This window comes from Aulostomus chinensis, chromosome 9 (assembly GCF_037954235.1).
Source record: "Aulostomus chinensis isolate RoL2024-O1b breed Wild chromosome 9, RoL_Achi_v1.0, whole genome shotgun sequence".
Classification (NCBI taxonomy): domain Eukaryota; kingdom Metazoa; phylum Chordata; class Actinopteri; order Syngnathiformes; family Aulostomidae; genus Aulostomus; species Aulostomus chinensis.
Window position 1 is genome coordinate 5783152 of NC_141328.1, and position 25172 is coordinate 5808323.

The following is a 25172-nucleotide window of genomic DNA, read 5'->3' on the forward strand; positions in this document are numbered from 1 at the left end:
AGTCAATCACAGGTATCCTCGCCCTAAGCACACCCTGCTGCCCATCCATCCATCCATCCATTGTCTTCCGCTTATTCCTATTAAGGGTCCCGGGGGGGTGGAGCCTATCCCTGCGTCAACGGGTGAGAGGCGGGGTTCACCCTGGACAGGTCACCAGTCCATCGCAGGGCCAACACATAGAGACAAACAACCATTCACACTCACAGTCACACCTACAGTCAATTTAGAGAATCAATCAGCCTCGTCCCCTCTTGATGTCTTTGGACTGTGGGAGGAAGCTGGAGTACCAGAGAGAACCCACTCAGGAACAGGGAGAACATGCAGACTCCACACAGAGAGATCCCGTGCCCGAGCCGGGACACGAACCCAGAACCTTCCAGAGGCAACAGTGCTGACCACTGCACCACCGTGCAGCCCACACCCTGCTGCATCTCCCTCTTTTCTCTGAATAGCACCATAATTACCAAAACTATTAAGATGAATCCCGATAAATTACAGGAGGAAAAGTCTTTTCTCATAGGCTGTGTGAATGTCTAATGAAAACAAATCATACCATATCTCAGCTCAATGTATCCAAAAATGCTGCGGGAAAAGTAGCACTCAGCAGACGGTCACTAACCAGGCCCCATCATGCATCACAAGACCAGACAGAAATATGGCAGATTGACAAGAGAAGTGGGAGCCACAGCAGACCTGTCCAGTGTCTGAGCTCCATGTATACTATTTTTTCCTGTACATAGAAATCCCTAGATAGCGCATAGGATGGTGTGAATAATGAGGGGGTTTATAAGCAGACGTAGACTTCAGACAGCCTGTTGTCTTTCAGTAGCCTCAGAAAAAGAATGCCGGTTCAAGGCACTTCCCCACTGGCTTCACTTCACTTATGTCTACTGAAACTGACAAACGGAAAACTCGTAGTTTTAACATAAACCAAAAAGGGGCTCTCAAACACTCTCATGTCTGTCCATCGCATACAAAGGAAATATGAAGCTTCAACCAAAGGCAGAGCATTAAAACAGCAGGTTTTACCAAACTACAGAGCCCCAGAGGGGACATGGAGAGGGATGGAAAAAAAATCTGTGGTTGACAAAAAAATAAAAAATACACTTCTCGGTGATCCTCTTAAGTTTTCATTTATGTCAATGCACTTCTGGGTCACTAAAATCTACCTTATTGAAAGGTTAGTTTTGAGATTAGCCTGGAATATAAAAACACTGAAGCCGTGCCAGTAGGCATGGTTTCAGATAAGTGAGAGATATTTGAGGCTGCACGGTGGTGCAGTGGTCAGCACTGTCGCCTCACAGCAAGAAGGTTCCAGGTTCAAGTCCCGGCTTTGGCACAGGATCTTTCTGTGTGGAGTCTGCATGTTCTCCGTGTTCCTGTGTGGGTTCTCTCTGGTACTCCAGCTTCCTCTCACCATCCAAAGACATGCAATTGGGGACGAGGCTGATTGATACTCTAAATTGACCATAGGTGTGACTGTGAGTGTGAATGGTTGTCTTTCTCTGTGTGTTGGTCCTGTGATTGACTGGTGACCTGTCCAGGGTGAACCCCACCACTCGCCCGTTGACACTGGGATAGGCTCCAGCCCCCCCGCAACCCTTAATAATAGGAATAAGTGGAAGACGATGGATGGATGGAGAGATATTTGAGCAACCACTAGGGGAAACACTAAAAGCTAAGACGACTCTGACCCTGCAGCCCTGGTTGAGTGTGTTAGTAACAAATAAACCAATAGGTGTGTCAAACAGAAAACTTGCCGGATTCTTCTCCATACCTTCCAAAGTTTTTCCAAACTATCCGTAGTAATTCAGGTGGTTGCCAAAATGGTATGGAAGTACATATATGATACATGGAAACTTGTGGGATCATGCAAAAGTGCACTCTTTTTGAACCGTTTTATTTCTTTCCCCTCTCTGTGTCTCCCTCTGAGGCTCTGTGCCTATGTTCTCCTCACAACAGTAGCAAGTGGTATCATCCTTCTCCTCTAAATCTCATCTGCTGGAATATGTCACTATTTCACTGATGATTCCTTGTAGTTTAAATTAATAGTTGACAGGTACTGATTCTAGTTTTCCTCCACTTTGAGGGGCTATGGATTTTGTGGTGTCACAAAACTTCCCTGACTAATGTCTGAGTTTGGTGTCTGAGCTCTGACTTTGAGCTGTGACTGATACTCTTACTACATGCCCTGCCCTTTCCTCCATTGAAGCAGAGGTTGTTTCAGGGGCCATGTCCTAACCCTTTACTTATTGCAATGCCTGCGTTTTGAGGGGCAGAGCCACGGGTTGTGTGGCATCACAAAACCTCCCCGACTTTGATCTCATTTCGTCACAGTCAGTGTAGGGCCCATCATCCTGTCATCTCCAATCTCTGTCTGCTGTGATCACCACAGCCATACAGAATCATCTCTGTCATCTCAGTCCCTTGACCCTTTGACCCTGGACCCTCAAACTGACCACTGTGCTTCCTATGGGTGCCAACAATTTGAGCTCCAAGTTGGATGTCGTTTGGATTGCACCAAGAGATTTCTTGCATTTATAAAGATATGAGTTATATACTCATATACAAGTACTTCAGAATAATTCAGTACTTGAGTGTAATGGAGCTACTCAGCCACTAGTCAGTACTGGTTGATATGTAAAGCGGCTGAGGCCTCATTCACTCCATTTGCTTTTTGAAGTTTTGAAATGTTAAAGTCATGAGGAGACATGGTACACATGACAGTGCACTCATACTTGGAACAGCGTTACCATCACACAGCACTGGTGTGGGTGTGTGTGCGTGTGCCTGCATACTTCTGTGTGTGTACGTGTTTGTGTGTGCGTGTGTGTGTGTGTGTGTGAGTGTGAGTGTGTGAGAGAGAGATGAGTCAGAATGTGCAGAGTCATACTTGGAAAGACTCCCCTTCACATACAGGAATTTCCTGAACCCTGCTTCTGGCGTAAATGAGCTTCAGGCTACAAAAGCGACTTGCCTTCGCCTTCATCCCTCCTACTCTCCCAGCTGGCCAGCTATTGGGAAGTTCCAGGTTAATAACTAAGCTGAGGACACATGGTAGAGGAGTCAGCAGGGCAGGGCAGATATCCTTTTTGGTTGATTGGGATTGTGGAGTCAGCATTGTTCACAGTTAGGCTGAGTAAGGAGGAACTGCGGGATCACATTTTTGACCTGTCTGAATTGGGAAAAGTCATATTCTCTAAATGACTAAAAAGTCTGATATTTGTATTTCTCACTAAAATCAGACAAAGTCTGGTTCATGACAGAGATGTAAAAAAAATAAAATTACATAAATCATTTGACATTTAGAAATTAATTAAATTCATAAAATGACCGCAAAAAGCATGAGTCATGAGACTGCTGTAGTTTCAGTAGAAACATCTGTGGCTTTCAGAAGACTTCCGGTCTCTGTCACACCTTGATTGTAGTTTTCCTATTGCAGATTAGTTCAGCCTGTTCAATCTTGCAGGCTTGACGTCAGCACTGGTGGTTGGGGCTGCTATTACTCACCGTAATATTAAGTTGCATTCCTGTACAACACGTACCAGCGCCTCTCGTTTCCCAAACAGGAAGTCCTTGCCAAGACTATTGCCAAATCCTCTTCACTAAACCAGTGAGGTGAAGTTTACTCGAGCATGTGTCCTTAGACATGTTCTTCCTTTCTCAGAGTTCACTCAACATCGCGCTGTGGAGCAATGGTTTTTGGGTGTCACTGTGTTTTGACAACACGCTCTTGAGAAACCAATTGTATATCAGTCATTCCTGTGGCGAGAGTGGCCAGAACAGATTTTAGAGCATGAAGTCTAGTTTTGGATGGGTAAAGAAAGCTATATCTGTGTCATGCTGCATCACCATTTTACTGAAGGCAGTGTTTGTTTGGCCAGTAGAAAAGTATTCCTGACTCTGGCTCACAGTAAATAAAATAATTGCTGAGTAAACCCAGGCACAATATAGAAAACAGGAAAGAGTGGGCTGCTATAAAAAGCTAAGGCTCCGTGAACTCCAAACCAGGAACTAAGAGTTTGACAGTCCTGCAGAGACACCTTGTGGTGTGTTTATAGAACTTCACCTGTTTGAAACAGGTTTAGGAGAATGTTGAATAGAGATTCTACAATATTTACGGCCTCATTAGACTCTGATAGACACGTCAACTGAAAGATTACTCGCGATTGCTTGAGATCAGGTTCAGAGGAAACACCCAGTAGATGTTTCAGCTGGTTAAAGCTCAACACAGAAGCTAACCGGAAGGAGCTGCTTACCACTCTGCTGCGGACAGACTGAACACATTCAAGAGAATGTACTTCCACGTTACCCTTGTTTTTTTAATCTCAATGAAAAATTCTACGCCTCCCCGGTGTTTGCAGTTAAGACCTCTGCTGCACTTTGTAGTCCCTTTAAAGAGTTTGGGATTTGTTAATTATTTATTCCAATGACCCTCAAGTGTTGGCCGTGACAGTTCTGCAGGTGGGCCGCGAGGATTCATAATAGATGAGAAGGTTTTCATTTTTAATTCAGGTTTAATACACATTTTAACTGTAATTTTCCATGATTTGTCCACACCCCTGAGGAAAACAATTCATGACCCTGTATTCACTGAAACATCTTCATAAACCCATATTATGCAGTGTCAGACTAGATTTTTACGTTGGTTGCCTTACAAATTTGTACCTGGATAAGAGATTATTTTGATGTCATGACATTTCTGGATGGGCCTCAAAAAATTTTTTTTCATATTTTCTACTGGGCCACAACATTCTTAATTCCGATGGATGACCGATCTGTTTTATAACAGCCCTGCCACTAGATTTCCAATGTCCAATCTCTTTTTATTTTAGGCAATCTAATTTTCCTGCTTCATTATGTTTTTAGCTGTGTGGCTCAGAGCACGGCAGCTCCGGTCAGTGAGTCTGTCAATCTGGTCCAGAGTGAACCCCCTCAACAACCAGCAGCCAGGGTCTCGGGATATAAAACGCACGCTCAAGGTGCAGTAATGATGACTCCTACTACTCGTGGTTATTCCCGGACTCCCCAGAGTCAAAGCAGAGATATTTGTGGCTCTGAGTGTAATATCACCTTTGTCACATTGATTGCCTTGACCTTTGCTCTGTGTATCCAGAAAGTAAATAGTGATAACTTGCTGAACTTTTTTTTTTTTTTCCCGTCTAGCACCATCATCTGGTCAAACCTTTTGTCTGATACATGGTGTGGTGATTTAGTTTATAGTCAGACAACTGGAAAACTGATCACATCCGCATCATTCTCAGCTAAACTTTGTGTTTTGATTAGCAGATAAAATGTTGACCGCCTCAGTTTAACATAATTTTAATTCGGACTTTAAGTATATTTAAAAAAAAAAATTCAACCAAGGGTTGCATGGTGGTGCAGTGGTCAGCACTGTGGCCTCACAGCAAGAGCGTTCGGGCGCGGGATCTTTCTGTGTGAGTTTGCATGTTCTCCCTGTTCCTGCGTGGGTTCTCTCCGGGTACTCCGGCTTCCTCCCACCGTCCAAAGACATGCAATTTGGGGACTAGGCTGATTGATACTCTAAATTGACCGTAGGTGTGACTGAGTGTGAATGGTTGTTCGTCTCTGTATGTTGACCCTGCGATGGACTGGCGACCTGTCCAGGGTGAACCCCGCCTCTCGCCCGTAGACGCTGGGATAGGCTCCAGCCCCCCCGCGACCCTTACTAGTAAGGAATAAGCGGAAGATGACGATGGACGATGGAAATTCAACCAAAAAAATAAAAGATTAGGATAACTGAATGCTGTGAAAGCTAACAAGGACAGTTGAGTAAAGCCTGACTTAATAAAAAGTGTGGGTCAAAATAAAGACTAGCTACAATAGATGAATAAATCAAGACTAAATATTTCAAACACATGATTTCCTGGTTACATCAGTTGTTCCACTGACCTCATTGACCCGCTCAATAAAAAAAACAATAAAATATCTTCCTTCTGCAGAGCCAAGCCATACATGATACAGTATGACTATCTGAAACAACCTAAATCCTGACGAACCTTAGTTATAGTCCAAAAAAGGGGGGGGGGGGGGATCCCCTCATAGTACAAAATGCGTCAACATCAAAATTGCTGATTCAGATACCAGACAAAAGAGGAAACACGAGGGGTCAAGAGGTCAAAGCTGACGTCTTGAGCTCACGTGAATCACACAGTGAGCGTCACATACCCAACGGTGCCATCTGAAACTTCGTCATGCTGAATTATACTAATGACCGCCCTAAAATCTCGAGTTTTGTCATGAAATACCTCACAGTAAGAAAACATTTGAGTTTTATCCCCTTAACATTCAGAGGTAGGACTGAGAATTCTGCTAAAAATCTATCCTAAAAGTCACAACAAAACATCAGTATCTATGCTTTTTTTTTTATTTAAAAAGAAAAACAAATGTAAATAAAAAAATACATGATTTTGAGCTCAGCATAAGTATAGAAAACATGGAAACGTGGTGCAATGGCTGCACAGGTGCTGAGATTTAATCCCTTGATAAAGCAGAAACAAAAACAATTCAGCACACTGAAACCTGATTTGAAAAAAATATATATCTAATAAGGGCGCATCCTTTTAATAGGACATTTATACATTCTAAATTAAAAAAGGTACAGCTGTCAGACTCAAGTACTTTGTTGAATCACAAAGGTAAAGTGAATGCTAGCAGCTTAACTAATCTCTTTTTAGGACAAACCTGTCGATTCACAAATGCAGCATGCTAAAATACAAAAAAAGAAAAGAAAAAAAAAAGACATTACAAAACAATATTGCCAGCTCAGGGCCACGCCATGATACAATGGATCATCACTACAGTGTATTGTTTTCATCCCTGTGCTGGTGTTTTGTTTTGTTCAAAATCCCTGGTTTCCTGTTCAAACTCACAAGTTTGATAAAGTATATCATGACACAATATGAAGTATTTGTATTGCTGGCGAAAAGTTGAATGTTGTGTCTCAGGAATATAGCTGTGGGCTTCAATGACTGAATATACTTTAAGTTATTTTAAAGCATCTTTTAGCTGCATTCAGGTGATGTTACACATTCTCTTGGCATGAAACCTTCCATATATTTTCCCCCAGTGTGACTGGAAATTCCCTGTCCCAAACTTAGCATAAGCCAGAGTAACAAAACGAAGTAATGCTTCATCCAAAACAGTGTATTTTTGGAGTCAAGTACTCACACGTGTGTGTGGAGCTCAAAAAGATCTCTCTTCCCCCCTGCATCATTCCTTTGTGACTCCAGAATGCAGAGCCAGTCACTGATAATCATCTTGGAGCTCGTGGGGACCCTCTCCACGTGCTAACAAAACTGCCCAACACTGTCCGTTTACAAGCCTTCAAGTGCATCATCCTGTAAAATTCATGTAAGTAATCCACGGACACATTGACTGAAGCTGAAAACAAACAAACCGTCATGCTTCCAGTTATGTGTTTGTTCAGAGCACCTCCAGTATCGTTTGTTTTCAGCTTCAATCTAAGTGTTTGTGAACTTCTGAGTTGTATTACTGTACTACAGCTTGATAAAGAAGAAAAGGGTTACACCAGACATGTGCTTCAGAGTTTGAAAAAACAGACGTTTTTGAGCGATACCATTGTTATTAGCAGTAGGTCCCCATCAGCTTCAAGCTAGCTCTTTCTGCATACTGAAGTCACAAAGAAGTAATGCAGGAGGGGGAATCAATCTTTGTGGGATCACGACACCTACTTTTGTATACTTAGAAAGGCAAAAAAACACTTTTTGGGTGAAGTGCCACTTTAAGAAGGGTCAAGAATTTGAGAATGCAAGGCGAAAAAGCCGTCTCATCCTTGATCATTTTGTTTTTACCATTCTGTATCAGGGGGAAAACCCAGAGGGAACCAATGACCAGGAGGCACCCTGATTTACATCTCACATTTGATATAAGTGTTACACGAATAATTTTCACTGAGTAGATTTGACTCAAGCATCAGTAGGAAGCTCAAATAACTACCACTCGCACAAATGTACGTACACAAACACACAATAAACACACGTACTGTATGAAGTCGACCAGCACATATCCTGCAGCCCTGCACGGGCCTCTCATGGAGACAGATAACAAGTCAATGCCCACCCAAGCATGCATCCGTTATCTAGTGGGCACAAGGTTGCTTCCTCTTATGTTCACACGCTTCATCTTGCTGTTGGGTATAATATTGACCCTTAAATTTAAAAAAAAAAAAAAAAGCTTTGCTCACTGGCATACTTTTAGACAGGCTGGTTAAAGATTTGTGTCAATGAAGAAGAGAAAATATGACCAGAGAAAAGTCTGAAAATCGGAGCAGATGCATTTGAAAAGGATGAAACGGAAGAACACATACAAGTATCATTTGGTACATAAGAGAGGAGATATGTGTAAAACGTGCCGACTGGCCATTCATCCTGGTTCACAGAGCAAGGAAACAAACTCTCTTCCTCTACAGACTGCAAAACATATTGAGTCTTTAAGCTGACACAGGTATTTGGGATGTGACACCTGATAAACTGAGACCCTGAGCATCCAAGATGACATACTGAAACAACATTTGGGTGGCTATTAAAAGACTGGCTGTCTGTTATTGCCAACCAGCCAACCTTTTGTACTGCATTTGCAAAATCAAACGAGTGAAGTCCAAATAATCCTCTCACTCTCAGAGTAAAACCCACAGTCACAGTAGGCTGATCGACCAGCTCAGTCCACTTTGCAACAGCAGTGGAAGGAGAGGGAGGAACAAAAGGAGGAGGAAGGACAGCCATCAGTGGAAAAAGGCTCGATAGCAGACATAAGCACTGAGTGCTATTGCCGTGCACAGGCACACGTTGGTTAGTAAGGGGGACCAAGTCCCTGGAACAGGAGAGCCATCCTGGAGTTGCTCTGCTGCCCTGGGCATCTCCTGCTCCTCCATCTCCTGGTGCTGCTGCTGGGATTTGGTTGGATCTTGGATTCCCATGTGACCATCAAGCTGATCCATGCAGTCAGGCGGAGGCTGGGGGCCAGCGATGGTTCTTTTTCGAACCTCTGGCTCTTGCGAAGACCTGAAAGTGGATAGAAGCGTATAGACTAGCGTGAGACGGGAATTTTCACTCCTGCTCCAAGAGTCGATCTGATGTTCTCGCCATCCTCTCATCCTTGTTCAATTACTTCATGTTGTGCAGCAGTTTGTCTTCACACATCTGGCAACAGAATGGACTGCATAGCAACTGCAGCCGATTGGGTCAACCTGGAAAACCTCCTGGCGTTGAGCAGTTGTGAGTGTGGATTAAGCTCACATTTACTGATCTCTGCACTTGATACCAGCTAGTTTGCAGACGGGTTGTTGGTCAGTGTTTCTGGATAATGAGAGGCTGAATCAAAGCTGTGCTCTTGGATAAGTAGTAAATTGTTTTTTATTAAATTCAAATAAATTTGTAAAAAAAACATTAACCACCCCCCCACCCCGATGATTTTTTGGACTCTGGCAAAATATCAAATATACTTGTATCACCACATCAGTGTTGTTGAGAGCATTTAGCATCAGTGTCCCAGAACAGCCCCACAGTGCTGCTGGTTGAATGGCAGACTTTTAGTATTAGTTCTTAAAAGAATGTTCCTGAAAGCTCAAATTTTTTTAGAAGTGGTGTTGCTTCCAGTTTAAAGAGCAAGCAGTGCTACATGTGCTTCCTAGGACCTGTGAAATGGTTCCTCCTTCTGTTGTAAATTATAGGAGTGAAACCCATTGTTCCTGAGAACTAGATTTATGAGTAGCCAAACCCAACTGAATTCTGTGCCTCTAAAAATAAATTCAAAAGGACCTCAACCATTTTTTATTTTTTTTTAATATGCAGAAATGAGGCTGCACAGTGGTCAGCACTGTCGCCTCACAGCAAGAAGGTTCTGGGTTCGAGTCCCGGCTTTGGCACGGGATCTTTCTGTGTGGAGTCTGCATGTTCTCCCTGTTCCTGTGTGGGTTCTCTCTGGTACTCCAGCTTCCTCCCACAGTCCAAAGACATGCAATTCGGGGACTAGGCTGATTGATACTCTAAATTGACCGTAGGTGTGAATGGTTGTTTGTGTCTGTATGTTGGCCCTGTGATGGACTGGCGACCTGTCCAAGGTGAACCCCGCCTCTCGCCCGTAGAAGCTGGGATAGGCTCCAGCCCCCCCGCGACCCTTAATAGTAAGGAATAAGCGGAAGACGATGAATGAATGAATGCAGAAATGATTACCCCAAACTACGGCTCTCCACTTGTTGGATGATCTCATCATTTTCAGGGAAAAAGGATGGCTCAAATTTGCCGTTGTGAGGGTCTCTGGGAGGAGGTAGAGGAGGTGGAGGGGTGAACTCCGGAGGGTCATCTTCCTCATTCGAGAGCTCTTTCCACGATTCCTTGAGAAAAAGACAAAATTCTTGCTAAAAACAAACTTTTGCAATGCTATTTTCAGTTGTCTTGTTCAAGATCTTCGAATGTTATGATCAAAAAGAAATAATGGTGAGGAAGGACTTGCCTGCAGAGATTTATCCCCCTTGATGTATTTGGCACCTTCAATGACAGCGAGGTAGGAGAAGCGAAGTTGATCTGCCGTCTGAATCAAGCCCATACGATAGCGCCGCATCTCAAGCAGGACATCACGGATACGCACGGAAGACGGGTCCTTACGGATGGACATCTACGTAGAACAGCCAGAACATTCAGTGCATGATAGTCCCCAGATTAAGTGCTCTATTGATTACTGGGAACCATAAATCTCAGAAAGCTTCCAGATTCACCTTTGACATCGCTTCATGTTCAAACTGATTTTGACAGAACTGGTTTATGTTATTGTACACATTTTATTTCAATTGAGTGAGTAACTGATCAAATATTGATGAAAAAATGGAGTGTTACTCTACTTAGAAGTCTACTCTCTCTTAGACAAGCATGTGCTAATTTCCTGTAAAATGTCCATTGAAATGGCTTCGAGAGGAGGAGCTCTATACACACCAATAAGAGGCAGGTGTCCACAAGACAAAAAGTTCCAGAGCGTCCAATGCCAGCACTGCAGTGCACCACCACTGGCCCCTGGTCCGAACTGAGACACCCCGACTCTCGCACTTTGAACAAGAAGTTAAGGAAGGAGGCTGGAGACTCTGGTACCCCAAAATCAGGCCAGGTGGTGTAATGAAAATGTAGAATCTCTCGAGTCTCTTTTGTCTGCAAAGGGACATTAAAGGGAAGATAAATCTGTGTATCCAGAAAGCATTTAAATGAGAAACATTGACTGTTATCAGTATTAACAGACACGGAGAAAATATCCTCCAGTGATGGAGAACCTACAGAGAGATTTTCCAGCTCCAGCTGACGGACTGTGTAGTAAGACTTGATGTCCTCTGAAACAAGGGTGAGTTTGAAATTGGTATCTTCAAAGACGGCATCGTTCTCTTCTTTGTGTGGCCAATATTGGGCACATTTCACCTACAAAACCAAATGTTGACATTTTAGACACAAATGTGAGTGAGAGTGAGACAGTCACAAGCTGTAATGTGAGAAGAGAAACCGCTGCTTACAGATCCTTTCTCAATGACTCTGTTCAGCATCACCACACCTCGAGTCCTCTGCTCCCATATCATCTCCCAGAAGTGACCACACGTGTTTGGAAGGGGTCCCTGTGTAAGGACGATGCAGTTGTTAAAAAGGGGTTTATTCTTCGCATGGCTACATAAGAGCAGCATTTAAAGAGCTGAACAAGGCGTTCCAACATTGTTCAACATTCTATAGCACACAACTCGTATTATAAACCACAATGACAATTTCACATCCTACTTTTGTACCATTCTTTCAGTTTGTTTGATTGTGAAGAGACAGTGGGTGATTTACTGGATTCTTTTGTCCCTGGTTTCACCTCTCAGGCTGTTTTCGAGGTTGCTCTAGTACTGCTGGAGTTTATTAATCGTGTACTCTGAGAGGGAGCCTGTAGGTCACACTCAAGGCCTAAAAAAGCAAAGGTCGCACCCTTTTGTGAGTGTTTCTTTGGGGTTTAGATAAGGCAGTGAGGCACACACGGGTCACAATACAATATTATCACAATCTAGTATGATACAATATTTGTTCTACAGCCTGTAAAATGGATACTGTATCATAGAAAATTATCATGCTATATTGCTGTATCCATTTTATGACACAGTCCTTGTCCTGTCCAGTAACAGAGTACATTTACTGGAGTACTCTTTTTAATGTCTGCTGTACTTTACTTGAATATTTGTTTGAAAACATAACCTTCGCTTTACTACATTGCCATCCCAAATATTGTAGTGTTGAATCTACTACATCTCTAAGAAGGTGGCCATTACTTGTTACTTTTGAGCACGAAGCTTCGAGGTCGGCTGTTTGGTATATTAGTTTCTTTTTAAATGCAATTAGCTACCAGCTGTTTCCCTCGCAGGAGAAAAAAAATGATATGTGACTGTATTCAATTCAACATTGATTCAATTGCATTTCTGTGCCTGCAGTTTTCTAGAGGTTTCTACAGGCTTTGTGTTGCATCATGGTTCTACAAGGAAGTAATTGATCACAGCGGGTGGTTTCAGAGAGCTACACAGTTCTGTAAATGCACTGTGGAACAATACAGCAATGCATTACATTCAGAAGAAATGTAACCTTTTGAATCCAAAAGCAGATGAGTGGAATAAAGACTCTGGCTGAAGTTCTGGAGTTGTGTACTGTCTATCAAGAAAGTAATTAAGACTCACGCTTTAATAATGCAATAATTTCCTTTGCAGGATATTTTTATATTAAACCAGTCAATTCAACCAGTCCTAAGAGATTAATAAAAGGCTACGTGTAGAGATTTTTAGGGGTTCCTAGTTGGGTTAACATTGCTGCTAAAAGAAATGCTGTATATCCAGGTCAGAGTTTTTCATCTCAGGGTCCAGGTTACCTGAGTGAGGATATAGTTCCTCTGTGCCTCCTCGACTGTTATTAGGCTGGCATTAATGTAGTCATTCACACTCAGCTGCAGGCTTATTCTGCTGTGGTCAACTGAGGAGAAGAAAATGAGAGTCATGAAAATATCCTCCTGTGTCGTAGTATCTCACACCCCCCAGGGAAAACATGCAAGTCTCAGACCAACACAGCTGCTGTGAACATATGAGAGCAACGTCTTCGAACACAACACAGATGCTGGCTTTTGGCCCCCTGACAAGGATGAAACTCTCTTGATACCCATTCAAAGTACATTTCTGTTGAGTAAACAGCACAAATAAAACAAAGGAACTTGCGATCACACTTTGTGTAAGGGAAAGACGGCACTTTTACAACAAATACGCTTATTTTTTCAGAACCAGATCGGAGACCCTCCTCTCCGCTGTGTGTGCATTAGTAAGCTAAAACCCACAGAGACCAGAGGCTAGTTAGCACAGCTAAATGAGTGGTAGTGGATGGGGAGGGTAGCTCTGGGGAGGACAGCATATATTTGTATTTCCAAATAAGGTTGTGTGTTCTTTTAAATGAAAAAGAAAATAACTGGCAGTATGTACACTGACATACTAGACTGCACAATTTGCATAGCGTAGTCAGCATGAAAAAGAGGAAACCACATAGTTCAGATGTTGACCTGTCACAGCAATGGTTAATCACACTGATCATTTATTTGACTGGATGAGATGTAACCCAAACAGATGAACATGGCGGAAAATTATACAAACGGGTCTAACGAACTCTAAGTATTATACATTGCTTTCGGTAGAAAAGGTACACAAGATGAAATAATCAACACTGGAGATCTGACATTTACGGTTAGAAGAGGAATAAAGAGAGTTTCAAAATGAATTTAGAAAACCCATCCTATGTATTAGGCTAAAACAAAAGCTAATAAAATGAGGTTCTCAAACATTGATACTTTTCTAGCCGTACCTGCAGCGTTAATTTACTGTCAATGTCCCGATTCTCAACAAACAGATCATTTTCTGTCCCAAAGGAAACAGATTCAAATTGATAGTTTTTAATTACGTCAGTCTATCCACAGTGACGCAAAGCTCTGCCTGTTGCGTAATACCAACATTTCAAATGATTACTGCATTGCTTTCACCTGAGATGAAATTAAGCTGGCGTGTTTGTGCAACAATAAATGGAAGAATCAGCTTAGTATTGCTGCTTTTTCTGTAAAGAATAAGTCACCTGGCTGATGTTTGAGCACAAATAGGAGATTACAGCGCTTCAGCAGCCTTACATGCTACATATACACTGGTCACTTGCTTGTACCATACAAGAGACAGTCAGAGCCCTCGTTGGCGGTTCAGTACCGTCATTTAGGGATAATCAGGAGTAACATTAGACAGGAAACTTACATGGACTAACATCCCTGTAACGGTTGCGACTCTTGTTCTCAGGTAGTTTGGCAACCTTGCAAGGGAGTTCACATGATTGCTGACGAATCTCCTGTAACAGAATTAGAAAAACTAGCATTACATGACTATTACAATTATGTTACATAAAAGACCCTTCCCACATTTACTCATGTCTCTGGTGAAACACCATTTGAATAGTTCTTCAGATACTGAACATCTCCCTCAATGTGACCTGAGGGTTTGTGGGGTGTTGAACGTGGAAGAGCACACACTGGTCTCCTGTAGCACTAAGAATATATCATAATGTCTGCTATGACTATCTGAGTTGCACTTTCATGGGTGTTGTGCAAGAAACTGGAAACCCAGTCATTGGACTGACACGGTCAATGCTCTAATTAAAACAAGGACCACAAGGAGGGACATAATGTACATTTTGAATGGGTATACCATGATGGGATGTGCTGCTTGCTTCAGACCCAGACAGACACATCAATCATCGGACAGATCCGAGCAGGGCTGACAACCATTTAAGTACCGGCAGCTCCGGGCTTCTTCATGTGGCCTCAGAAGTGACAGTCACCTAACAGTCCATTTCCATCGTGTTTTACCGACAGGTCCTACCTGATAAATGGCGTTCCAAATCCCGTTTTCATCGATTTCCCGAAACTCGGCTTCCATTGCTGACAGTCCAGCTGCCTCGCCTCCTCGTTCTTCTGCTCCCGGTGCGAACAGCCGTATCTTCGGAGTGATTCAACGATTTTTACTCTCCAAGTCTCCCGTAATAGCTGACAACTGTTCCACCAGTGTTCAGCAATTCTTACTACCACAGCAGCATAGATTACTGCTACCTCTCTCGGCCTGCTTTTAGCGGAAACAAGCTGCAGGCTCCTCCTACGCGGTGCTGCTAGCTGCCGTCCTTGGCTACTTTAAAGAAGCGGAATACCTTTTACAAAGAGAAAATATTTGGCCGCGGGGTTTTTAGGGTGTGAAACGGCAATTATTATTCCCGTTAAATCGAAATATATAACTTTGTTTCGGTAAAACAGTCACTTTACGATTCCCACGGCAGCTGTGGAGACAGACCAGCGGGGACGCGCGGAAGGCATCTTTATTCTGCGCCCCCCTCGTTGAGCGCGCACGTCCACTCACGTAATTGTCTGTTTACGTTCAATCTGTGGAGTCTATGGCGTGACCTGCTGCAGTTTACTCAATTCTAGCTGGGGAAGGGTAAAAAAAAAAAACGTACTTGGAATACTATGATCCTGTTTTGACATTTCAAACATATGTGTACTCCAGGGGGCAGCGAATAGCGTGATCTAGCCGAGGTCAGCATGGATTACCTGTAGTTCACAGGCTTTCTCCAGACTGACTGACAGCAAGAACTGGGACAAGGGACTTTGGTGCTACAAGCGTTAGCTAGCACAGCAACTTAGCTAGACGTTTTGACTCAGCTTTACTTCAGCGACAGGTATTATGCACATTTCTGACAAGCGCTTCTGTGTGTGTCGCTTCATGTGTTGTCTTCCTCTGGTGGTCAGCTCACTTTCTATGGCTGCATTTTCTTAGTTGTTATCTGGCGTTGGCGTTAGCCCTCTGCTGTCGTTGGCTGCTAGCTGATGTGTAGCTATAGTTATTGCCTCCCAGTGGTGGAAAAAGTATTCAAATCTTTTAACGGTAAGTTGCATGAGCCAAACCTCAATGAAAATCTTTTAAAAGTAAAATTCAGGGGTTTTACAGAGGAAATACAATAACAGCTGTAAATGAAGATTTAAGAAAATTAAATCTTTGTCCTGCATAACAGACTATTTTGATATGTTAAATTGCCAGTGTTATTGCATGTTGTAAGTGGACTTGAATTTCTGTACTCTACAAAGAATCAATTTATTTATTTACACACAAGAGACAATGTAGTAAAATTCTAACATTCCTCTCTAAAATGTTGTGAAATCCCTCAAATTTCACACATTTCAATGCAAATTTCTCAGTCTGTCAACATTTTACCGCAAGTACCGTGAAAAATGCATAATTTGTTTTACTGTACAACAGAAGGCCTCTGTTGGGATCTCACACACACATTACACACCCTTGATATCCACACTAAAATAATAGACACAGACACTTTGGCTCCAAACATAACTGTACATAAAAACTGTCACACGCCATTAAAAAAATAATCATGGTCACACTTATTATGTAAGGTATTTTTCTCTTAAAGATTGTGCTATTTCTTTTAGATTCGTGGAGTAGTTTGAGATCCATGAGTGACTCTCCGGGCAACATGGCTCCCAAAGACATCATGACTAATTCCCATGCCAAATCCATTCTTAATGCAATGAACTCTCTCCGCAAAAGCAACACACTCTGTGATATCACTCTAAGGGTGGAGAACACCGACTTTCCAGCTCACCGGATCGTCTTGGCAGCCTGCAGTGACTATTTTTGTGCCATGTTCACCAGCGAGGTAACTCTGAATTTTTTCAGATTTTATTGACAAACAGAATTTCTTCTGTGGCCCCCACTAACTGTTTTGCTCTTTGATATAAGAGAATTAAGATATCTAATATGTCTTGTATGGATATGATCAGTTTCTTATCTCTGTTTAACCTTTCTGAGAAACTTTGAGGCTTTTTTGAGTTTACAAAAGATCATTCAGTTGAGCTTTTCGCAGGACAGTCATGGGAATTGCCATATTAGAAATCCTGAAATGATTTGTTGCTTTATTGTGTTTTCTATATATTTTTCCTAGCTTGCAGAAAAGGGAAAATCGTTCGTGGACATTCAGGGACTCACGGCATCAACTATGGAAATCTTGTTGGACTTTGTTTATACAGAAACTGTGCTTGTGACAGTGGAGAATGTACAAGAGCTGCTCCCTGCAGCATGTTTGCTCCAACTCAAAGGTAAGATTACAAGTCCCTGTCATCACTTTCTTATGTCACTCCAAGCGAGAACACAGGTGCTATTCATCCCAGTTTTTCTATCAATTACTACCAGCTGGGTATACAACTACAACACGCAAGTACATTTTTCAGACAAAAAACAAAACTCAGTCATATGCACTTAATAAAATATCAAAAGTTACTTGCGTATCCATTACATATCAATATATATCGGCTGTAAGTTTACATGGTTCTTTTAAATCAACACAGTCGAATCCAACACACAGCATATGTGCAGAACCCGGATAATAGAGGGGTTTTCATGCCCAAAGGTTCTGAGCAAATCTCAGCATTGATCAATGTGAACGTAAGCAGAGGCGACCATCAAATCTCACATCAGGTCCAAGAACGTGTACGCACATTATCAAGTAAGCGTGACCTGGGGATGCAGCATGGTAAGCCTGGTTGCGTCAGAGCATTGTTATGACATCATTCAGAGGGTCATCCAAACATCTGCAGCCATATTTCACTTTAAAAATGTAGTTTATGGTGATCACAGGGTTGCAGTTACAGGAGTGTACCCTGCACAGCTTGAGTAACTCTACTGCCCTACGTCCATATAGTACATATGATAAACTCTGCAACAGAGAGGAAAGCAGTTTAAGTGTGGAAGTCAATGTTTTGCCCTTAACCCATTGTCTGTGTGTGTAGTTGATTTTTCATCAAGTTTCAATGTATAAATCCCCTCGTTTTCCTCAGGGGTGAAAAGAGCGTGTTGTGACTTCTTGGAGAGCCAGCTGGATCCCACTAACTGCCTGGGTATTCGCGACTTCGCCGAAACACACAACTGCCTAGACCTGATGCAGGCTGCCGAGCTCTTTTCCCAGAAGCATTTCTCTGAGGTGGTTCAGCATGAGGAGTTCATGCTGCTCAGTCAAACTGAGGTCGAAAAGCTGATAAAATGTGATGAAATCCAGGTAAGAAAACTGAACGACTGGAGGCTTTGAGCTTTTTTTGGTGTAATTTCAAGTTGCTCTGTGGGTGCTTGATGAATACTCTAAACATTTATGACATATCTGCTCCTAAAAACCTGGAGGGACTGTAATGACTAGGCCAGTGTTACGTTTCTTTAAATAACATCTTGACTTTCTCAGGGTAATTTTAGCTCGACTTTAACAGCTTTCATATTGTCTGTGAAACCCCCAAGTATGAAAAGAGAAAAGCAAGTACCAACCTGCTGCCGTCTCAGGCAGTTGCCCCTCCAACACTGCCAACTATGGCAGATTGAACTGACAATGAAATTGCAGAGAAGAAATCCTGATTTAAGTTTGTCTTTGTGCTCAGGAAATTCCTACTCTAAACCACAGGCCTTACCTGCTGAAAAACACAGTTATTATAATGCGCCGACTTATAGATCTTCAGTTCAGTCAGTCTTCTTCCTGTCATCTTTCTAAATAAAACTAGACCAAACATGCATATCACACTTTGCGCACAATTTGCCGTCAGTAAAGCTATTCTCTTTCTTCATCCGTCTCATGTGAGGAACTTCATTGTGAGAATTTACTTAAGCTATGCCAGACAGCAATTCAATTTGCAGGTAATATGATTGCCAAAGATGAAGAAGACTGTCTTGCACTATTAAAATTGTGTATGATAGATAGATAGATAGATAGATAGATAGATAGATAGATAGATTTACTTTGTTGATCCCAAACCCAGGAAATTCTAATGTAGCAGCAGCATGACATGCAGTACAGAACACAGGGCATAAAATGCAAGGCACACTAAATAAATAAATATAAAATATACCATAAAGGGGAAAAGGTGTAAAATAAATAAACTGTGCAATAAAAATAAAGTGTATATGCAAAAAAAAAAGGTTGTAAGGTGCAGGTGGCGACAGTTGTCAGGTGAGGAATGAACTGATGTTGATTTACTGTTTTGTTTTTGTTTTTTCTATCTTTAATTGGTTTTATACGTTTATGCAGGTGGACTCAGAGGAGCCAGTATTTGAAGCAGTGTTAAACTGGGTCAAACACAATCGAAAAGAGAGAGAGCCCTATTTGCCAGACATGCTCGAGTTTGTCCGAATGCCGTTGCTGACCCCCCGCTACATTACAGATGTCATTGATGCCGAGGTGAGCCAGGCGACCCATGGCAGGTTCTTCTCCAATCACACTCTTAAACTTTCGATCAAGGATTTTCTGCTGAAGTATTTATGACAGTCAGCATCATAATTAAGCAAGTGTTGGCGTGTTTTAGCCCCTTATACGGTGTAGCCTGCCATGTCGAGACCTTGTTGACGAGGCCAAGAAGTTCCACTTAAGACCGGAGCTGAGGAGTGAGATGCAGGGTCCACGCACACAAGCCAGATTAGGTAGGTATCCTTTGGGTACAATTGTGTGATCTACATGGATTTTGATAGTAAAAGCTGTTTTGGAATCTTTTCAGGTGCCAAAGAAGTCCTCTTGGTTATTGGTGGCTTTGGCAGCCAGCAGTCACCAATAGACATAGTTGAGAAATATGATCCCAAGACTCAAGAGTGGAGCTTCCTTCCTGTAAGTGTTTCAGATTTGAAAGCGACATTTTAATCTCAGTGAATTTGACTAATCCCAAAATGCTTTTTACAGAACATTGCACGGAAAAGACGTTATGTCGCTACAGTCTCTCTCCATGATAGAGTTTATGTGATCGGAGGCTACGATGGTCGATCGAGGCTCAGTTCCGTCGAGTGTCTAGACTACACGGCGGATGAGGATGGTGTTTGGTACACTGTCGCCACCATGAATGTGCGGCGTGGCCTTGCAGGGGCCACAACACTCGGAGGTCTCAAACGTATACCAGCTTTTTATAAAACCCCCTGTAAGTTTTATCTCCCTCAGAAAAGTATTTGCTGTTCTTGTCTTCCAACAGACATGATCTATGTTGCTGGCGGATTTGATGGCAGCCGGCGCCATACTAGCATGGAGCGATACGACCCCAACATCGACCAGTGGAGCATGCTGGGAGACATGCAGACAGCTAGAGAGGGGGCTGGTCTGGTGGTGGCCAGTGGACTTATATACTGTCTAGGTACGGATGCGTAATCCAGACATGTGGCTTTCATATACACAGAAGGTCATACTGAGTAAATGCAACAGTTTTTAATCATTCCTGTGATGTTTCTTCAAAGGTGGATATGACGGACTGAATATTCTAAACTCAGTGGAGCGGTACGACCCTCACACAGGCCACTGGACAAGTGTCACACCGATGGCTACCAAGCGCTCGGGTAGGTTTCCAGGATAATGAAACTGATTGATTTATTTATTTTCAACTGTGTTTGACATTGTTTACCTGGTGCTTGTTTACTGGTTCAGGTGCTGGCGTGGCTTTACTCAATGACCACATCTATGTCGTCGGAGGCTTCGATGGTGTGTCGCACCTCGACTCTGTTGAGGTCTATAACATCAGAACAGACTACTGGACCACTGTAGCCAGTATGACTACTCCTCGATGTTACGTAGGAGCAACTGTGCTCAGAGGACGTCTCTACGCCATCGCCGGGTAAGGACCAATGCTTTATATTTGTTTTGATGTTATACTCACTTACCACATGTATATTCACACTAAAATCAAATGTATACTTTGTCGGAGCTGCTTGTCTGATTGGGAGAGAGCCTCACAACAGCTCGCTGTGTCCAACATTTTTTGTAACTTTTCAAAACATATAGCCCAATATTAACAACCGCGTGCAGGGTCGAAGCCTCTTTGTTCCCTCTTGTTCACGTGAACAACAGAGTTCAGCACTCTGAAGGTATCAGGATTTTCCATCCATCCATCCATTTTCTTCCGCTTATCCTGTTAAGGATTGCGGGGGGCTGGAGCCTATCCCAGCAGCCTTCAGGAGAGAGGCGGGTTCACCCTGGACAGGTCGCCAGTCCATCACAGGGCCAACACACAGAGACAGACAACCATTCACACTCACAGTCACACCTACAGTCAATTTAGAGTATCAATCAGCCTCGTCCCCTCTTGATGTCTTTGGACTGTGGGAGGAAGCTGGAGTACCAGAGAGAACCCACACAGGAACAGGAAGAACATGCAGACTCCACACAGAAAGATCCCGTGCTGGAGCCGGGGCTCGAACCCGGAACCTTCTTGCTCTGAGGCGACAGTGCTGACCACTGCACCATATTGCCGCCGGTATCAGGATTTTTCCATATTTAAACAATATTGCATTTTTGCTCTCAGCGATGGTTGGCTAATAACTTTATACATTTCAGAGGGTTTTCTGTTAATGGCTCTTTATAATTAAACTTTTTCAAATATTTATTGCAGCAGTTTTGATTGGTCATTACTCACACATCCAAAATTGAATTCAGTGTTAAAAGTTTAAATGTGATTATTATGGTGAAGACGGTGGAGCAGAACAGATGATCAACTCTATTTTACCAGCAGAGGGCGCTTGAAGCACAAAGACTGCACCATGAATTGTGGCCAATGGGAGAATAAGACAAAATAGCATTCATAAGAAAAAGTACAAAGCTTTTCATCTATCTCATGTTTATATATGAAGACAGCAGTGGCTGAAGTTTATTTGAAATGCAGCGTATTCTCTTGAGAAATGGCCTCTATTCACGATGGTGTGACTAGACACCAGAATGATGTTTGCCCTGCTGTGTTTTTGGATTTATGGAACACATTTTCTTTTCCAGTGGCCACATGTGGCAGCACAGCTAGACTAATTGTAGCTTTTTGACCAGCAAACAATGATTTTGGTGGAACTCTTTGGAAATCTTTCATGCTGGAGGACGCTGAGAATCTGAGCGTTCCATTTATGGAATAAGGAATTGATCATCACATCTTCTCGACTATCTGAGATTACAGGATTTTTGGTTTGTTTGTTTGTCCCCGTCCAAATTCAGTTCCCTAATTTTGGCTATTATCAGATGGTTAGCGATACCGAGTGTGGGATTGGCACATCCCTAACTCAGGCTTCATCAACATGCTGCAGCAGGCAGATCGGAGTGTTGCTGCTCAACTTCTGTCTTTGCTATCGTATTTAGCTCAATGTTACTGTAAGAATCCGTTCTTCTTGTTGCGGCTCAAATTCTCAGTTCTTCTCTGTCTCAATTCTCTGTAGATACGATGGGAACTCTCTTCTCAGCAGTATTGAATGTTATGACCCAGTTATTGACTCATGGGAGGTTGTAACCTCCATGGTGACACAGCGGTGTGACGCGGGCGTCTGCGTTCTACGAGAAAAATGATCTTTGCCAAGAAGCAGAAGAGAAGAAACAGCAAGGAGGACCGGCAGCTAGACTTTGATCATGCCACTACAACAGAGCCACAAATGGAGGTATTCGTTTGATCGCCAGTATGCAAATAGTAACTGTTGAAATAAAAAAAAAACAACTCTCGACTACAGCAGTGTGGGCTGCCTCCTCCGCTGGATGTTTAACCCTTCACCACCTGGACTACTGCAGAGATTCAGCCCCGCCGTGGTAAACGTCTTCTGAAAAGAGGCCTCTGAAGAGCCCATCACCACTTGCATGACTCTCTTCGGTGGTCCTTGTCGCTGTCGTTACCTTCGAGATTATTTTTTCAGTTCGTCTTCAAAGTGCAATATATTTCTACTCATCGGAAAACAAAAGATGGAGCTGATTATGCTCCAGTTGCTGCTATACGCCTTATATCTTTGGCCTACATTGTACGGTGAACAACCACGTTTCCTCCCATCGATGAGTGGCTTATCATTGAGTGCATTCATTTGGCATTAATGGGTCAGTATTTCAGCCCCTTTTTGTCATTCTTCCTGCTATCAGACTCAAATCACACATCCATGTTGCTCTAAGAATGTGTATTTAGAGATGAACATTGTTTTCACAAAATGACTAAATTGTGCCAGTTCAGTCTGATGATATTTGTCCTGTTATTTGGCATCATTGAGAAATCACTAAGTTTAAGGTGCATGTAATTTTGTTTCTCCCAAGAAGCTTTCAAATTTGAGGATGTACATGTAGGACAGAAAGTCCTCATCTCAGTGTTGCCTGGGAAGTGAAATACTAATAAACACTAAATACTGACACTTTTGATCCGTGTTACACCGTCTCAGTGTATGAATACCTGGAGACAAAACGCTTGACACTGATTTCACACGCGAGCAAATGAGCTCAGTGGCATCTGTGGTCACACAGAAACACACCTCTGCACCGCATTATGTCTAAAGTATAACTGTAAAGGAAAAGTAAAAATATAACAAATCCCAATTCCCTGTATTAGGAAAGGATGGAGAACATAAAACTGCCCAGTTTTTTTTTTTTTAAGTTGCGTTCATTGTGATTTTTTTTATCCTTCTTGGAGTAAAAACTTGATGCCAGTCATGGAAAGTCATGAATTACTGATGACAAAGTACAGTCTTGCACAGGTACAGTATATGTACTGAAATGTTGCCAGCACATGCAGTCATTAGTGACAAAATTAAGTGTGAAAACTGTTTTTTAAACGAAATACACTGCTGTGGTCACCACTACGAGTGCGGTGCCTGCTGTTTGAGGGGCAGGGTGATGGGTTGTGTGATGTCAAATTAATCAAAACCTTTTCATCTCTGACTTCATTCTCAGAGTAAAAAAAAAGTTGCGCCAAATTGGAGCAGGACAGGACTCTCAATCATCCCAGTCTGCCACCCTGACTCTTATCTCACTGTTCTGACACCATCACAAAATCACACAAAAATCACGATCTCATCAAAATAAAAGAAATGAAATGAACAGAAAAACACTGAGAAGCTGCTCATCGAAACGACTCAAGTCTGCGCCGCTCCGGCAATGCACACGCTAAGTTTGATGTCTGTCTGATGAACAGTTGTTGGGATAATTGACAGTTCGTGGAAAGACGCCACAGAAGTGATGTTTGAACAAGTCTGCTCACTGCTGGGTTGTAAATTCTGTAGTGGTGCATTTTATCTCACCAGCCGATTATATTTAAAGTATTCATCAGCAAAAATCCCTTTTTATGTTTAGAAGAATGCAGTATGGTAAAACAACCTTTTTTGAATAGGGGGAAGTAGGCTGTAGGCTGAGTGACTTTCCTGCAAAGCCCTTCCCCCGACCTCAATGGGCAAGCATCTCACGCGCCACCCCCGTCTGGAACACTCCACCACCAGCTCCACATATTCCTCTTTTTTTCATCACACTGGACATATATATGTGTGTGTGTGTGTGTGTATTTATGTATGTATATATATGTACCTGTGTGTGTGTATGTGCACACTCATGCCCGAAATTATTCATATCCCTGGCAAGTTTTGACTTAAAGTTTCTTTTAATTAACCAGCAAGTTTTTTTCTTGATTGGAAATGACATAGGTGTCTCCCAGGAGATAACAAGACCATGTACAAGAGGCATCATCGCGGGGAAAAACATTATTTCACAGCTTTTATTTACATTCGAACAAAAAGTGGCATGTCCAAAGTTATTCATACCCTTTGCAAATTGTCACAGTCTGTGGGAAAATCCAAAGTTCTGTACCACTGCAAACAGTCCAAGCTGTTCTGAAGCATAATAACCCTGATTCATTGCGAACAGCTGTTTTTATCAACTCAACAGGTTAAAAACAGCAGCTCTCTGCAGTTGATTTGTGTACCGTCATGGCTAAGACAAAGGAGCTCACTGCGGACCTGCAGCTGTGTATTGTGGCCGCTCACAAGTCAGGAAAGGGCTGTAAGGCCTTATCTAAATGTTTTTAAGTTCCAGTGGCTGCAGCGCAAAGTATTAATAAAAAACACAAGACGTTCCGCAGTGTGGAACATGTAAGAGGATGTGGTCGGAAGCCAAACGTGACACCTGTGCTGGCAAGTAGGATAGTGGGAGATGAAAAAGAATCCAAGGATCACGACCAAGGACATCCTGGTGAATCTGGGCTCTGCTGGTGGCAACGTCTCAAGGCAGACAGTCCAACGGACACTGCACACTGCTGGGTTCCACGGACGCAGACCAAGG

At 42.7% G+C, this 25172-nt stretch overlaps 2 protein-coding genes across 2 annotated transcripts; one reads left to right on the top strand and one right to left on the bottom strand.

The window, feature by feature from the left end:
* Positions 1-6370: 6370 nt before the first annotated feature.
* Positions 6371-15425, bottom strand: ptpn1 (protein tyrosine phosphatase non-receptor type 1). The gene is made up of 9 exons (XM_086213331.1): positions 14933-15425; positions 14312-14402; positions 12904-13004; positions 11534-11632; positions 11304-11441; positions 10971-11180; positions 10495-10656; positions 10215-10375; positions 6371-9044 (listed from the first exon to the last, which is right to left on the bottom strand). The coding sequence occupies exons 1-9, from the start codon at positions 14987-14989 to the stop codon at positions 8765-8767; spliced, it is 1299 nt and encodes a 432-aa protein (XP_086069457.1). The 5' UTR covers positions 14990-15425; the 3' UTR covers positions 6371-8764.
* Positions 15426-15453: 28 nt separating this feature from the next.
* Positions 15454-23842, top strand: klhl12 (kelch-like family member 12). Its single transcript, XM_086213328.1, has 13 exons — positions 15454-15779; positions 15878-15985; positions 16546-16772; positions 17058-17211; positions 17950-18167; positions 19179-19328; positions 19453-19567; positions 19642-19748; positions 19821-20016; positions 20104-20262; positions 20363-20461; positions 20550-20736; positions 22316-23842. The coding sequence occupies exons 2-13, from the start codon at positions 15928-15930 to the stop codon at positions 22440-22442; spliced, it is 1797 nt and encodes a 598-aa protein (XP_086069454.1). The 5' UTR covers positions 15454-15779; positions 15878-15927; the 3' UTR covers positions 22443-23842.
* The last annotated feature ends 1330 nt before the right edge of the window (positions 23843-25172 follow it).